The following is a 15,039-nucleotide window of genomic DNA, read 5'->3' on the forward strand; positions in this document are numbered from 1 at the left end:
CTGATCTCGAGAACCGCACCCCTCCCATGCACAGGCGCCTGCCTTGCTCTGCCCAGCAAGTGGTTTCAGGTCCGAATTGTTGGGAAGGAGACAAGAACTTTTTTGATCCTGAGTTTTCTCCAAGTGTGAATTCAACAAAAGTGCCATGCTTCAGAACAGACTCCTGGCTTCCCTTCCTGGCTCTTCTTCCTCTTGGCCGTGAGAACCTGACAAGTGCCATAACCCCTCTGAGCCGCAGTTTCCCTCTGCAGGAAATACAGGGATGCTGAGGGTCCGGTTGGGTGATGTGTGTAAAGTGCTCGGTGTGACCCTCAATGGAAATGTTCGTTGGTGGTGTCAGGTTCGCTGGGGCGCACATTGTCTTCTGGGCGCTCAGGGGTCTGGAGAAGGAGAAGTCATAGCCCTGGGTCTCAAGAGCCTCAAGGTGACGTGGAGAACTTAGCTAGTGTGTTGTGTGGAGCACTTGGTTGCCAAGACGACCCATCCTCCAGGTGGCTGTAACTTACAGCATCTATGTGGTGAGTCTTAATTAGCCAGTCCATCCTGTGTGTGGTCAGCACCCAGAGTTCCAGCTGCTCAGAGATTACCCAAGTGAGTTAGTCATGAAATAAATGCTCTGAGACTGGAGAGCAGGACATACACCTTTCTGGGAACTTACTTAGAATCTACCGTATGTCAGACAGAGAAGATTTTGAAAATCATGTGTGACCTGGCTACTGAGTCCCCTTGTGAAGTTGAAGGGCACTGACGGGAAGATACTGTCCCCACCAGTTTAGGGAGGTGTGTGGGTCTGGGAGCACAGTCTGAGAATCAGGGCCTTGGGTTCCTGTGACTTAACCGCTTAGCCTCAGTTTCCTTCCCTGCAAAATGAAAAGGTGCTACGCAATCCTGAGAGGGAAGAGCCCGTGGCTTGTAGCTAGTCTGGGGAGGGACAAGGCGTGAAGCTGGGAGACTGGGGAGCGGGATGAGGGAGGGAAAGGCCGTGAGTAGAGACCCAGAATAAAGGGTTTATAAGGACAATGGTACAAGAAGGGATACACAAATCCCTTTTTCTGATTGTGTTACAAGCTCCTTGAGGTCAGGGGGTATCAAATGAATGATATTTCGGCTGACCACATAGACGGGCTAATTGCGAGTCCCACAGAAAGCTAACACGAGCTGCTTGGACTCTAATCTGTAGATGGGGTCTCGTCACTGAAAGCCCTGGAGCTGGGAGACAGCGTGACAGGAGCAGTGGTTAGGAACTGTGCGGAGTGGGTTCCAGGCCGCAGGTCCCTGCCCTGACTCTCACTAGGCTGCAAGCTCCCGGAGCTATGCTTTCCTAATACCAAGTCTGCCAGCCACACCAGCTACATGGGGCTAATTAAAATTTAGTTTACCTAACGTTAAAATGGCAGAATCATTCACTGGTCACACTAACTACACTCTAAGTGTTCAGTAGGCACCTGTGGCTAGTGGCTGTCATCTTGGAGGGCACAAGTAGAGAACATGTCCATTTTCCTCAGCAGCACTGCCCTGCGGGGACAGTGGGCAGCTCCCCAGCAGGGAGCCAGGCACACATGGGGGCCCGGGGTGCCTAAGGGGCTGGGAAGGAGGGGGTTCCTGAAAAGGTTAGGACTTGGCGACCAGGGGGTATGGGATGGGGCTGCATACCAAAGAAGGGACCGAGAACCTGGCACAGTGGAGATCATCATTCTTGGGATTTTTGAGTTGTTTTGAAACATTTCCTTCATGTGGCTGTTATTTCCGGCCGGCTGGGTTGTCCCTGCTGCCGCTGCATTTCCTGGACGGTGCCCTCACCAAGGGGGCTTACATCATGGTGTACCAGAGGTATGGGGGACGGCGGCACCAGCTCTGGCCTCTATAGACCGGGCCTGGTGGGCTCTTGGTGGGGGTGGGGTGCTATCAGAAAACTATCCTAAGACTTACAAGGCCAAGTCAGGGCACATCACTTGCTGTCTTATTGACACAGTGGAAAAAACCCTGCTTTTTCGAGCTTGCTGGTACATTCAGCTGCTTGCTCCCACCCATCGGTATGAAGGAGAGCTGTGAAGCTGGCTTCAGAGAATGTCTCTTACTGTCTGAAATACTTCTGGACATTCCTTTTGTCTGAGAGAAGCCTACGCCTTCCAGCCAAACAATCCCCGGCCCAGCAGCGAAGCCATGTGTGAGGAGCCCCGCCAGCCTTGCTGGCCTGTGACCCCATTCCCCAAGTGTGATGCCCTACAGAGCTGGAATTTCCCTGCGCCCAGCGTCCTGTGTTTCAGGGACAGCGTGGAGCTCTGGCTGATAGGTGTGGCAGGTGAGTTCCTTGTTTCCTCGTGCTCTGAGGGCGGCATGTGGCACAAGACCCCCCCCCCCCCCGCCAACTGGGCCGTGGAGCACAGGCTAGAAAGGAGGAGGCCTTGGCGCAGCTCAGGGTCTTTGAGACTTGAACGTGAGTTTCGGGCGGGGGGGTGGGGCGGCTGTGGGAGAAGAGCAAGGGAAGCAGCGTTCTTCTCCACCTGCAGTCTCTCAGCCTCCTCCAAGTCTCCTGTCTCCTTTACACCTTCATAAACTCGCTTTGCGAGGGATGGGCTTCTGAATCCCAACCATTGCCAGTAGTGGTTTTGAGTGTTACCTGCTGCTGTTGCCATGGGCCAGACCATCTGCCCTCCGACCCAGGGATTCTGCGGGAAGAGCTTCGAGCTTGGAGCGTCTCAGTCCAGGTCTGCCCCTTATTAGCCATGTGACTGTAGATAAGTCATTTACCTGCTCTGTCTTGGTCCTTTCATTAGAAGGATGAAAACTCATTCTGTTGAGAATTAAGAGCAAAAGTATAAGGGCAGGCCACCTGTAAGTGATGAAGAACCTTTCAGGTTGAAGGTACCATTTACAAATTTGAAACAAAACTCGTTCAATGTCTGTGGTGTACCAGGCCCTCAGGTGCCGACTTCCCAGGTGCCCAGTGGGATGGCTCCACCCAAAGCCCAACTTTGTCCCTTAGCTTTGCATGTCCCGAACTTGAATTAATTACTACACTCAGGATGATCAAGTTCCGAAAAACCAACTTACACTCACCAAACTGATAAGAAACTGGCTTACACACCAGAATAGATGCGTATGGATTCACACTGGGCCCTTTTACAGCAGAGACCAAACCCTCCCCTGCCCATCACAGGGCAGGTGCCAGGAACCCGTCGACACTCCTGCTCCCCTTGCTCCTTTCTTTGTTCACCAATCCTTTGAGGCCCAGGTTGGGGTGGTTTCTTCCAGGGCGATCTCCCTAGACCCCAGGTGGGGCCAGGCGTCCCTCCTGTATGCACATGTATGTGCACATATGTGTGTGCGCGCGCGTCTGCAGCACCCTGTACGTTCGTCTGCTATGCCACCTGCCGTGTGACGTTGCCGTCACCGGCACTGGATACTCTCCTGTGTCTGCCTGATCCACCAGCACCGGATGTTGCTCCAGGGCGGGAACCACGAGGGTCTCATTTCTGAGTGCCCAGGGCTTAGCACCTGCCCGACACAGTAAGTATCTGTGGATCGAAATGGAATCAGCAGAACCGCCTCTTGGGAGTGTTCAGTGGTACCCATCTTTATACGTGTGCCCGTTTCTTCTGGAATTGTGATCAAATCCGCTAGACAAACTGCAGTCCGAGAGCTCTCTGGGTTGTTCCAGCCAGTCCGGGCAGTTTGGGGCCCTTTTCGGAGCCTGCCCTTCAGGCTCCCTTTCTCGGATTTCATGCAAGGCGTAGTGTCAGAAACCCTAAAATCGTAGTATGGAACTAACTTCCTGTGTCCTCATCTATAAAATGGAGCATAATAATGCCTGCCCAGTCTGCCCTGAAGTTCCTAGAAGATCAGGAACATTAGCTAGAGGGCTTTCTCAGCAGCAGGGCTGATCAGAGGTCTGATCTGTCGCTCTTACTGTCCCAGTGTGGAGATGGAGGGCTGCCTTTCAAGGGCAGGAACGCTGTGGCCCTGAAAGCATCTGGTAGAAGACCAGCACGCGCGCTCACCTTCGAACCTGTTCTACCTCATCCAGGAAGGGCCCTGCTTTGCTTTGTGACCTGGCGTGACCTCCCTCCATTGTGCCCGACTGTGTTTCTCCCCTGAAGGGACTGTGTGTTTTTAGTGGCGGCGCTTTTTCCCCCGCAGAAAACATTTCTTGTGCATCTACTATGTGTAAGGCGTTTTTATGAATCCCAGGGAAGAAAGCAGTTTTCTGTGTCTCCTGTGACTGTGAAACTGAGGGGTTCGTAACCCTGGCTGTGTGTCCGGAGCGCTTCTGGGACTTTTAAGAAGCAGACGTCCAGACTTACTGCGGACCTTTTGAATTAGAATCGGTTAAGGTTACACCCAGACCTGAGTGCGTCATAGGGGTTTCACCGGTTCTTCGAATGTCTGGCCAGACGCAGAAATCGGGAGCATTAGCACAATAGTCTGTTCCGTGGTGTTGCTACACTGCATATTTCTGGTTTTCAGGGAATTACGTTTCGAAGTGGCCTGGCACACACCCAAGCCAGCCAGACATGTGCCCGTCCCTGAAAGGGGAGCATTGCCTTTGCCCTTGTGGACACTCAGGCGGGCTTGGCACATTGCCTCTTAGTCTACAAATATTGGCGTGTGGGTGGAAGAACAGAGCCCTGCAAGTGAGCCTCCGAGCACACATGTAGTGGAACGTGAACTACAGCCCAGACCAGCGCACTTGTATTTCCTCAAACTCCCACGTGCGCCAGACCCACCGAGGGGGTTAGTTAAGCGCCGGCTTGCCCGGCTGTCCCTGGGGACTGTTTCAGGCGCTGCCTGCCTTCCTGCAGTTGTCACATGAAGCAGATCACGCCTGCCCCTCAGAGCCGCGGGAACCAGGCGGCATGGTGTAGCCGAGTGCCGGCACGGTTTCTGCCGTGTGGCGGGTGCTGTTAGTGACAGTGCTGTTGATGGGAAGTGGCTTGGCCAGCGTGGCTGTGCCACCCACAGGACTCGTCACAGTTCCCATTCAGTCCAAAAGCAGCGATGACGTGTTCCATGGGCAGGGTGATTGGGGTGGTCCTCCAAGCCTTCTGCTTGTCCCCAGGGCCAGTGCAAGAGCTCTAACGCCAAGGCTCTTCCTGAGGTCGTGTTGCCCTGTGTGAATCCCTCTCTGTGTTTCCTGTGAACGATGCTTCCACCTGCCGGGAGCGGGCACTGAGGACGAGCTCACTTTCTGGCATCTCAGTGATGCGTGCTTTAGTGGAAGCAAAGCAGCGCCCGCAGTTAATCATCTGGACCTGTGGGGACGATGACGGCATTGCAGGGGTTAAGAAGGTGGACGTGGGACAGATGTACTTGGGTCTAGTCCTGTCTGGTACCGATGTACGTTCCTGGGCAAGCAGAGGTTCCCTCGGCTGCGAAATGTGAATAACTATAGTGTATGTTTCACTTAATCCTTCCGTGAGGATTTGGGGGTTGGGAGAAGCTTCCACGTAAGACCTTCCCAGAAGCCTCTACTCAGTGCTGCCTCCTTCATGAAGACGTCCCAAATCCACCGGTTAGATGCTCTCTCCCTTCTTCTAAATACTAGTAGAGTTCCTTCGGTAGGGCGCGGACCCGTTCTGCCCTGCAGTGTGGTTCTGTGTACCCTTACTTGATTCACTGGCTGAAAGAATGCTAAAAACAGCCAGTGCCGGGCCCCCCAGGACCTGGGCCTGCTCTACCTCTGGCCGCCCGTCCTTCCCGAGCACCTTGCCTGCAGTTCTCAAAGCTCCTGTGTGCGACGAGGGGCCCACTACCTGGGGTGCTCCTCCCTGGACTCGCCTCCTCAAGTAGCGATTAGCATGACTGAAGAATTCCCAGAATGTAAAAGTGCTTTTGAAAGTGCCACAAAACTGTGGCAGCTGCCCACAGCCACTGTTGGGTGAATGGATGGTGTTTTAACAATAAGTAGAAATCCTTCACTATGTCGATAGCAGCAAGCTGGGGTCCCCGTTGCCTGGGGTAGGCGACTTGGTGGCCAGGCCATTTTCCTGCAGTCTAATACCCGAGCGCACGTTGCTGAGGCCCACACGGCCGTGGGAGGCGAGCGGTCAGAGGGACTTGGGTGCATCGCTCTCTCTGAATGGCCCTCTTTCATCAGCGTGTGCGGGGACAAGGGCCTTTTCAGCCCAAACATCAGGGGAAGACGAGAGTTCCGTAAGAGCCATTTGCTCTCCGGGTGGGGACATCGTCGAGGACGAGGACTCCTGGCTGACGGCCTCCAGCCTCACTCTCACCTCTCCGCCTTCTCTGGACGGGGTGGGAGGCAGGAGCTCTGGCGGTGAGGCCTGTGACCCAGCTGTGACCCCGCAGTCATGACCCTTTTCCATTTCACCGACTGCTGCGTCTCCCTTCAGCCACCTCCTCACTTCTGCTCCTCAGGGGCTTCCAGCCCAAATTAGTGCGTATCTCACCACTGGTTTCTCTCTTCCTCCTGCGCTTCGGTGTCTGGATGACTGGCTGTGTGTGCTCCGAGGGCTGGGGGTTTTGAGGAGCGGGGACTGAGGTTTTTCTCTGTCTTCAGTGCGTTGGAGAAACTTGAATCCCGCATAGTCATCATCGCCTGAAGCCAGTGTCCTCTGAGAGCCTGTTTACGCTCTGGAGATAGCAGCCTTGAGGGTGGGGGTCGGGAGGGCAGGGGCCGGCTTTGTTTTCACTTCCTGATTTTTTCTTACAGCGACAGAGGAAGACAGTTCCGTTTTGTTTGTCTGGGTCTGACCTTCTGGAGCTCTAGTCGCTCTGTTTAGGACACCAGCATCTTTGAGGCGATGGCTGGTGTTTCTGTAGCCGAGAGGGTGTTTGGTGTCGAGAGGGTGGTTGGTGGCGTTTGCTCCCGGCCATGAGCGGCTAGGGAAGTGTGTGTGCCGTTGCCCAAGTGCACTTGTTAAAGGGCTTCCGTCCCCACAGGGGCACCTCGAGGCTGATGGATGGGGCGCAGTGCCCCTGGGCGTTAGAAGCCAGGCCGACAGCCCCATGGAGCACTGGCAGCAGGAGATGGCCTTTGCGTGACCAGCCAGAGGGTGTGTGAGGCTCTGGTGCAGTGAGCTCAGACCAGGAGATGGGAAACAGGGTCACAAAGAATGTCTGCATCTCGTTTCATGAATCCTGTGACGGCCCCTGCTCCAAGGCCTCTTGGCCCCGACAGTCATCTTGGGTGGCCATCCCCTGCTGCATCCTCTCACGGTCGCCTCAGGCGCAGGGCGAGGGCACCGGCTCCTCGGATAACATGTTCCCTGGGCTTCCCTGCAGCTTCCAGTCTCACTCTTCCAGTAAACGCCCGTGACCCATTGCTGGGAGGAGGACAGAGGCAGTGTGTTCCCAGCCGCAGCCGCACAGCCCCCGGCCTGCCGGAGTGCACGGGAAGCTCTGGCTCTTTATCAGCCTGGGGAACCCTGGGGCCCGCTGGCCTCGTCAGTGATCACGGGAATCACGGGGTAAAACCGGCCTATTCTTTTGCATTGTTCCCCTTTCTTTCCAAAGGAAGTGTAAGGGAAACCAAGGGGAATTTTCACCCGTGATTTCCAAGGCAAAGGTCACCGTTAATGGCTGGCTGTTTCCAGAGTGCTCCAGTTTCTGGTCAGTATGGATTTTTGTTTTTCTTTTTCCTTTTTTTTTTAACTCATGAACAAAAGAGGCTGATGTTGCCTTGCAGAGATTTTCCCCAGCGGCTTTGATGAACTGATTGTTAAGTTTCATGGGTTTTGGAGTCTCTTGGCAGCTCTTTCAGGTTTTGCTGAGAGAAGGTAGTAAGCGATCTGGGTCTAAAACAGAATAGTTCTGGAAACAAACGTGGTTGTGAAATTTTAAGGACGGAGAGGGTGACGCATTGGAAGGTTCGGAAAGTGTCGGGCAGTTCTGCCACCTGCTAAATTGAGACAACCTGGATTTCAAAGGCGTCAGGAGAACGCTAAGCGCTTCTTGCCATCTGTAGGCGAGAGTGAGACAGCAAAGATAGGCCGCTGCTCGTTTCTTCCATCATTTACAACCCGGGCTCCTCAACACTTGTAGCTCGCAGCACAGGCCTGTGACTAGTAGGTGGGAAGGATGGCTTGGCAGTGCATTCGCGATCGTGAGTCAAGAAGGGTGTGCAGATGGAAGCTCCTGGTGGTAGGGAATCTATGAAGCCAGTTTCGGTGACTCAAAGGCCAAGTCAGAGAGGCAGAACTAGACCTTAATATTCGATGTTCAAGCAGTCACCATCATTAGCGTGGGGATTCAACCGGGAAAACGAACAGATTTGATTATGGACTTACATTCTGGGAGATAACCGTTCTCTGACCCCAGGATCTGCTGACTTCCATGCTAGCTTGTGGGGTGAGTTTTCTTAGCACTTAGAGCTACATCCCTCCGCTGAGTGTTTTATTTCAGGGTTAGAACGGCCGACCACTCACTGTAGGTGTCTGGGGCAAAGGGGATCTTGCTTTTTCATGTTACGGAAGACGTTGTGTTTCTGCCAGAAATTGATTTGCTCTCTGTTAAAACAAACAAAAAAAGTGCTGCAGGCTTTTTTAAAGATTTTTCTTTCAAATTATTTACATGTTAATTGGTTGCTCAAGAGAGAATTGATGATCTTTACAGTTTCCTAAAATTTGAACTGTGATCTTCTCTCACAAAATTAATAAAAATAAAATGTGTTTTTTGTTGTGAGTACAATGTTTTCTGTTACTTTGAAAATCCAACAAAAATAATATTTTTAAAAAGTTGGTATTTGCTCAGTGTAGGAGATTTAGAACATAGAGAGGGGTAGAAAGAAGATAATCATGGATAGTTCAACCCCTCAAAAAATACTGCTAATAATTTTGGTGTATTTTATGGGTAATTTTCAGAGTTGATGGAATTTTTTAATTCTAGTAACTAATAGATAATACAGTCTATCAATTTATACAGTCTTAATTTCTTCATCAGCAAAAGAATTTTGGGGGCATTTAGAAATCTTGAAAAATGTTTAATTGCAAATTTTTTAGCTATAGGTTGAATATAAATTTTTTTAAGTGTTTTTATTCATCTTTAGAGGGGAAGGAGAGAGGGAGAGAAACATCAATGTATGGTTGCCTCTCGTGCGTCCCCTGCTGGGAGTTGGCCTGCAGGGAACCGGCCTGCAACCCAGGCAAGTGCCCTGACTGGGAATCGAACTGCGATCCTCTGGTTTGCAGGCCCGAGCTCAATCCACTGAGCTACATCAGCCAGGGCCTGAATATAAATTTTTTTAAAGATTCTATTTATTTTTAGAGGGAGGGAGGAAGAGAGGGAGAGAAACATCAGTGTGTGGTTGCCTCTTGCATACCCCTACTGGGGACCTGGCCCACAGTCCAGGCATGTCCCCTAACTAGGAATCGAACCCGAGACCCTTTGGTTTGCAGGCCTGCACTCAGTCCACTGAGCCACACCAGCCAGGGCTGAATGTAGATGTTATTGGTAGTTGAAATAACAAAAGACCAAAGATTCATCCTGCTCCAGAATTCACTGGGTCAAGTTCAGGTTTTCTGCAGCAACAGTGGACAGAGCAACCTTGACTGAGTTACGTCACAGGTCAGTAGCCACTCTCTCTTCGTAAGATGAAACAAACACTGGAAATGCCATTTCCCCTTCCCCGGATTCCGTCACGGGAAGGCACCAAGAAGCGGTCAAGTTGTTAAAAGTCATGGAGTCAGAAACAGAGGTCAGCAGCAAGACTTAAATGCACAAAGTGAATCACCCTGCCCTAATCCGAGAGTCGGTCCCTATTTTTAGAAGACGCTGCGTTACAGTGCCCTGCAGGAAGGGGCTCTTGGCCCTGGAAGAGCCCACATCAAACCTCGGGTGTTTTAGCAGCAACATTCTTTCATCACGCAAACTCTCCAGCAGTGGGCTTGCAGCTGGGGTTTGAGAAGAAAGACTGTTATGTGAAGTTTTTATAGAAGCTGTTTTATCCCATTTGAGTTTTATATGCTGTTTGTCTGCACTCCAGCTTTGCCTCTGGAGCATGTCTTGGCCCGTTCTCCTCTCTGAATTCCAGCCTAACTGTGCTCGGGTTTTACTCTCCCCAGCGTAAGTGAGAGCTTTTTCATGGTGAAAGGAGCCGCCCTCTTCTTACAGCAGGGGAGCAGCCCTCAAGGCCAGCGAAGTCTCCAGCATCCCCACAAGCACGCAGGTAAGCTGGTGTCCTCACGTCGGAATGTATTTTCCGTGCTGCTAGAGGGACTTCCTGTTACTGGTGGTGAGCTGTCTGCTGGGTTGCAAGGCCAGAGCAGAGGCGGGACCAGCTTGCAATGAAAGCCCTTCCTCCTGCGGGTGGTCCGTGCGTTTTCCAGGTGGCACGGGGAGCAGGCGACCCTTTTGAGCGTCTGCGTCTGCCTCACCGGTAAGGTGGTTGGTAGCGTTTGGTTTGGATGTGAAGATTTCCTACTCAGAGTTTATCGGTTAACTGTATATTTTAAGTTCTAGTAGGACTTTTTAAACAAATGCACCAGAAGGCATTATAGCCAGGTGATGTCCCCTTGAAGCCAGCCACCTTGGGGTACTACAAACCTACTCTGGGGATGTCATTTCTCCCAGCATTTGGAAAATTTCTTTCTGGATTTCCCCCCCCCCCCACATTCTCTACAATCCATTACCCTTACAGTTAGTATCAAAAGGAAAAAAAATCTGTTTTTATAAAAGGCAGTGAAATGAAAAAACAGCCATTATTAAACTTTGCCAAGATCATCTAGAAAGAAACAAAATTTAGTGACGTATTTGACATGAGCTGCCAATAGCCTACCTAGCCTCACAGAGCGACATGTGTCCACACTGTGCATCCCTCCCTCCCTTCTTCCACCCCATAGCTGGGGAGAGAGGGTACCCATGGACAGAACTCATGGAGTCCTCATTTTTTAGCCTGGGGCAGAGGGAACCCCAGTGCCAACAGAGAGAGGATTCCAGCTGGTCTCCCAGTGGAACATGACGTGTTGTCTTGGGTGTTGGGCCTATAGGTGATAAAAGTTTTAAATTCTCATTTCCAGATTTTCTATAATGGGATGTATTACTCTTACAATGCAAAGAGAGCTCCAGCCAGCCTCGTTTGGGGAACCTATTTATGAGCCTTTGGCACGTACTGAGATGGGACATCTCTATTTTTAATGGTGGATTCGGTTTGGGCACGTAGGGAAGTGATAAAGCAGGGATTGAACCTAGTGTTACTTTGGGTCCAAAAGCAAACAAATAAGGAACACCTACAAAGTGACAGGCCTGGTTTTCTTTGGTGACTTGACTCTGCCACCAAAGGCAATTTGAGAAGAAGAATTCAGAAAACATTTGTGTACAAATGTTTGTAATAGGTGGTAACCTCTCCAGGTGCTTCTTGGACAGGCCGCTCACACTTGAGTGTGAGCTGGAAAGGCTCCACACACCTGAGTGTGAGCTAGAAAGGCCCCACACACCTGGGTGTGAGCTGGAAAGGCCCCACACACCTGGGTGTGAGCTGGAAAGGCCCGGGACCCTCTGGCAACTGCACTTGAGTGACTTCTTGTCACTTCGGTCGTTTCGTCTGTCTGACCTCCGGTCATCCAGCCTCATTTTGGATCTGAGGGCCTTGATTAGAATTTTACATCTCATAATTCAATAGCAAACACCCAAGGCTCAACCAGCAGTTTCACGTAATGATATTTGTAATCAAGATTCAAGTCTATTTTAAGCCAAGAAAATACTTGTCCTGCACAAGGAGGCATTGTGGTTTGGGGAAAGAATACGGGCTTCGGAGCCAGGCAGACCGGCGCCCAGTCCTGGTTCCGCAGCTCACTCCACTGTCACCGTCAGCCCCTGAGCCTGGGCTTCCAGGTCTCTACAGTGGGTGCCAGGGGCCAGCACCTTGGAGGGCGTGGACGTCAAAATCCACACGGTAGCACATTTGCCTCCTCGTAGGCACTCTGTTGTGGTGGCTATGATGGTTCCTGCAATGGCTCCCAGGACCACAATCCCATCCACAGAACCTTCGCTCTTGAGTTTGCCAATGGTTTCGCCTGTTAGGGGTTTAACCATTGTTTATGTCATTGTTGTGAACAATGCTCAGGCTTTGTTCATTCGGTGTGAAGCGTCTCCTTCCTCTGAATCAGACAGTACGTTCACACCATGTGAGAGCTGGGGGAAGTAAGTGCAGGACTGTCTGTAGAAGCCCCGGGTCGGGCTGACTCGTGCGTCCCCTGAATGTGTGTGAGAGGAGGAGGAAGGCCACTGGCTTGGCAGCTCCGTGCCCCCGGGGTCTGGGATGGCTGGTGAGCTCAGAAAGGCAGGGGGCTGGCAGACTGTCCCTGGGTGCGCCACAGCCCCATCAGTAATCAGCTCGAAGAGCCGAGTGCAACGGAGGGTGAATTCTGTCCACGTAAAAGTAATTCAGTTCGTGTCAGCCAGTCCAGTCCCTCTGAGACTTCCTAGGACCAGGCTCTGTGCTGCTGTGCCCAGGTTTCCGTGCAGGTGCCTGGTGAGCATGCCAGCGTGTGGGGACCCCGTGTGTGGACGCCGGACTGGGGTCAGGACTCCTGTCTGTCGGCAGTCCCACGCCTCCACGAGCTGTCCTGCTGAAAGGAGTCTCTCTGTACAGTGTCCCCTTCCTGTAGGTGCCCGTCTGACACGGGGCTGCTTTCGCTTTCATCTGTGTGCTTTGACTCAGAGTGTGGTCGCGGGGCCCAGGCAAACCAAGGACCCTCGTAGTGGCTGTCACCCTTTGTGGGTTGGTGACAGGACAGGCGAGGGTGCCCTTAGGTAGAGGAAAGGGACAGGGGCCCTGCATCCTTCTTTAAGTGAATCCTGACCTCCAAGTCCTTCCTCACAGGAAGTGGTGCCAGTGTGGGACGCTGTGCCCTGTGGGACCCTGCAATAGAACAGACAGGAGGGGCAGCTCGCTTTTTAAAAATTTTTTTCAATTGAATTTTATGTTCAGAATTATTCTGTATTAGTTGCACACGGACAGCAAAGTGGTTAGAAAATCAGGTACTTTACAGAGTGCTTCCCCCCGAGCCCTGTACCTGTTTATCTCAACTTTATTGACCATGTGCCCTGGGTTGTAACGCACATCCCTGCGGCTCCTGCGTACCTGTCAGTTTGCTTCATCCCTGTCCCCTTGTCACCAGACTGCCAACCCCTCCCCTCTGACAGCTGTCCGTCTGTTTCTGTGTCTCTGAGTTTGTTGCTGTTTCATTTTTTTGCCTTATTTTGTGAGGGGCAATTTTTTGATGACCCAATTCCTCTCTGAGGCAGGCAGTACAACTTGGACATCACGTATCAACCCGCCCTAAAATTTAAAAGGTGCTTTTGCCAAAGGAATAACTCCAGTGTGTTGATCCTGCTGGGGTTCTAGTTGTGCTCTATAGGGTAATTTTTTTAAAAAGATAATTCTATTTCCTTAGGGCGGCAATTTTCAACCAGTGTACCGCAAGAAACCTGTTTCCCTTTTCCCTTAGATGTCAAATAAAAAAATGACAACAGCCAGCACAATAATAGCTGTCCAGTGTGAATGAATCAAAATTTTGCCTTTTGGGGGGTCAGATTAGCAAAAAAATACATTTTTTTAGTGTGCTGCACAATTTTAGTAATTAGTTTGTGTGTGCCATGAGATAGAAAAGGTTGAAAATCGCTGCCTTGGGGTGTTGCACAAAATGAAATTAACACAGATTTTTCTGAGTTTTCCTTGCATTTTTCTATGTCAGCATCTTTACAGATGAACCTTTTCTTCAGGAAGCAATTCGTGCAGACATTTTTTTTAATGTACAAGTCAGGAGAAAAGCGGCGTCAGAATCGCACTTGCTCCTTACTCCTTGGGAAGTGCGGTTTCCGAGGTCCCACTGCCTGGATTGCCCAGCTCTTCCTTCCGTTGGGCTGATCCCGCGTGGCCTTGGAGACCCACCACCTCCCCACCCTACCTAGCCCCCGGGGGTGCCGCTGCACCCTGGGGCCTCTCAGAGAAGTTGGGAACCTGGCCCTGGATTGCTGCCTCTTTCAAATAACTCGGGGTGGAGGTGGGGGGCGTGTAATTTTTAGCAAGCAAAGAAAAAAGTGGCAGCTTGCTGTCGTTTCTGTGGGCCTCGGCCTTTGGTCTGTAGAGTCACTTAGTCAGGTGCCCCTGCCCCTGCCCCTTGCCTTGCACGACAGATGCAGGAGAGCGGAGAGAGGGACAGCGGCCCGTCCAGTCCCGCTCCCTTCGGAGGCTCTTCGCTGGCCCCTCCTTCGGCCGCGTCCTTGGTTCCTGGCGCCCTACCCTGCAAAATGATGTTCGCTTGAATTTAACGACATTTCCACTCCAGGCTTGTCCGTTTTTGCCAAATTTTGTGTTTAAAAACCCGTATTGCAAGTATTTGGGAAAATAAGAGTCACTTCTAAAAACAGAGCAAAAAGCTGTATCTCATGCCTGCTCGTGATACTTTTTGGGAGCGGGGTGAGAGAGCTGAGGCTTTGTGGTTTGGGGATGTCTCCCCTGGGGTGGAGGGAGAGGAGTTTTAACGCCTGGGTCCTCTCTCGGTCCGTAAGGTCAGCCTCTCCTGGGTCTCTGCCTGGAAAGTAGGTGGGTGACCTTCTAAAACTTCTTCATTGGTCTGATAGGTGACTTGCCCCAACACCTTCAAGTAATGATCAATCTTCTGCGATGTGAAGACAGAATCAAGCTGGTAAGAAGAGACGAGAGTGGCAAGTTTGAATTTTTAATTGTGAAATTTAGTAGGGAATTCCGAGCAGTGGGTGTGGTGGGGGGTGGGGTATGAGTTCCGTGTTTTAAAAATTCTCCCAAATTGTTCACAAAAGCCAAGGCGAAGTTTGCTCCTCGGCGCCCAGAGGCCCAGAGAAAGGAGTGTCAGGGCCCCATATCAGACTGTGCTAAGTGGGCATCTTCGTTCTCTGGATGTTATTATCCACCCATTTAACAAACTTGGGGAGGGGGTCTCCTTTGAGCCGAGCACTGTCCCTCGTTTTAGGGGTATAAGAGGGATGTGGCTCCTATGTCTAAGTATCTCATCTTGGTTCCTAAACTCGCAGGGGGAAAGGTAGAAAACAGAAGCCCTTGACCTTGGTTGGGCGAGGGAGGGGGCCCCAGCTGGAGAG

The 15,039-nt window shown here is 51.6% G+C and overlaps 1 protein-coding gene across 3 annotated transcripts in view; it reads left to right on the forward strand.

Moving 5' to 3' along the window:
* The window catches only part of SSH1 (slingshot protein phosphatase 1), a 57,639-nt gene that overhangs the window by 16,780 nt on the left and 25,820 nt on the right, over positions 1-15,039 (forward strand). The window contains exons 3-4 of one of the 3 annotated variants that reach the window (XM_037052338.1): positions 10,023-10,126; positions 14,545-14,609. In XM_037052338.1, coding sequence (XP_036908233.1) covers positions 10,023-10,126; positions 14,545-14,609 — 169 coding nt within the window. Of the gene's footprint in view, positions 1-10,022; positions 10,127-14,544; positions 14,629-15,039 lie in introns of those variants that run through there. The other 2 variants (XM_037052339.1, XM_037052340.1) reach the window with 2 other exon arrangements.

This window comes from Sturnira hondurensis, unplaced genomic scaffold, assembly GCF_014824575.4.
Source record: "Sturnira hondurensis isolate 20B ecotype Veracruz unplaced genomic scaffold, ASM1482457v3 Scaffold0007406, whole genome shotgun sequence".
Taxonomy (NCBI): Eukaryota; Metazoa; Chordata; class Mammalia; order Chiroptera; family Phyllostomidae; genus Sturnira; species Sturnira hondurensis.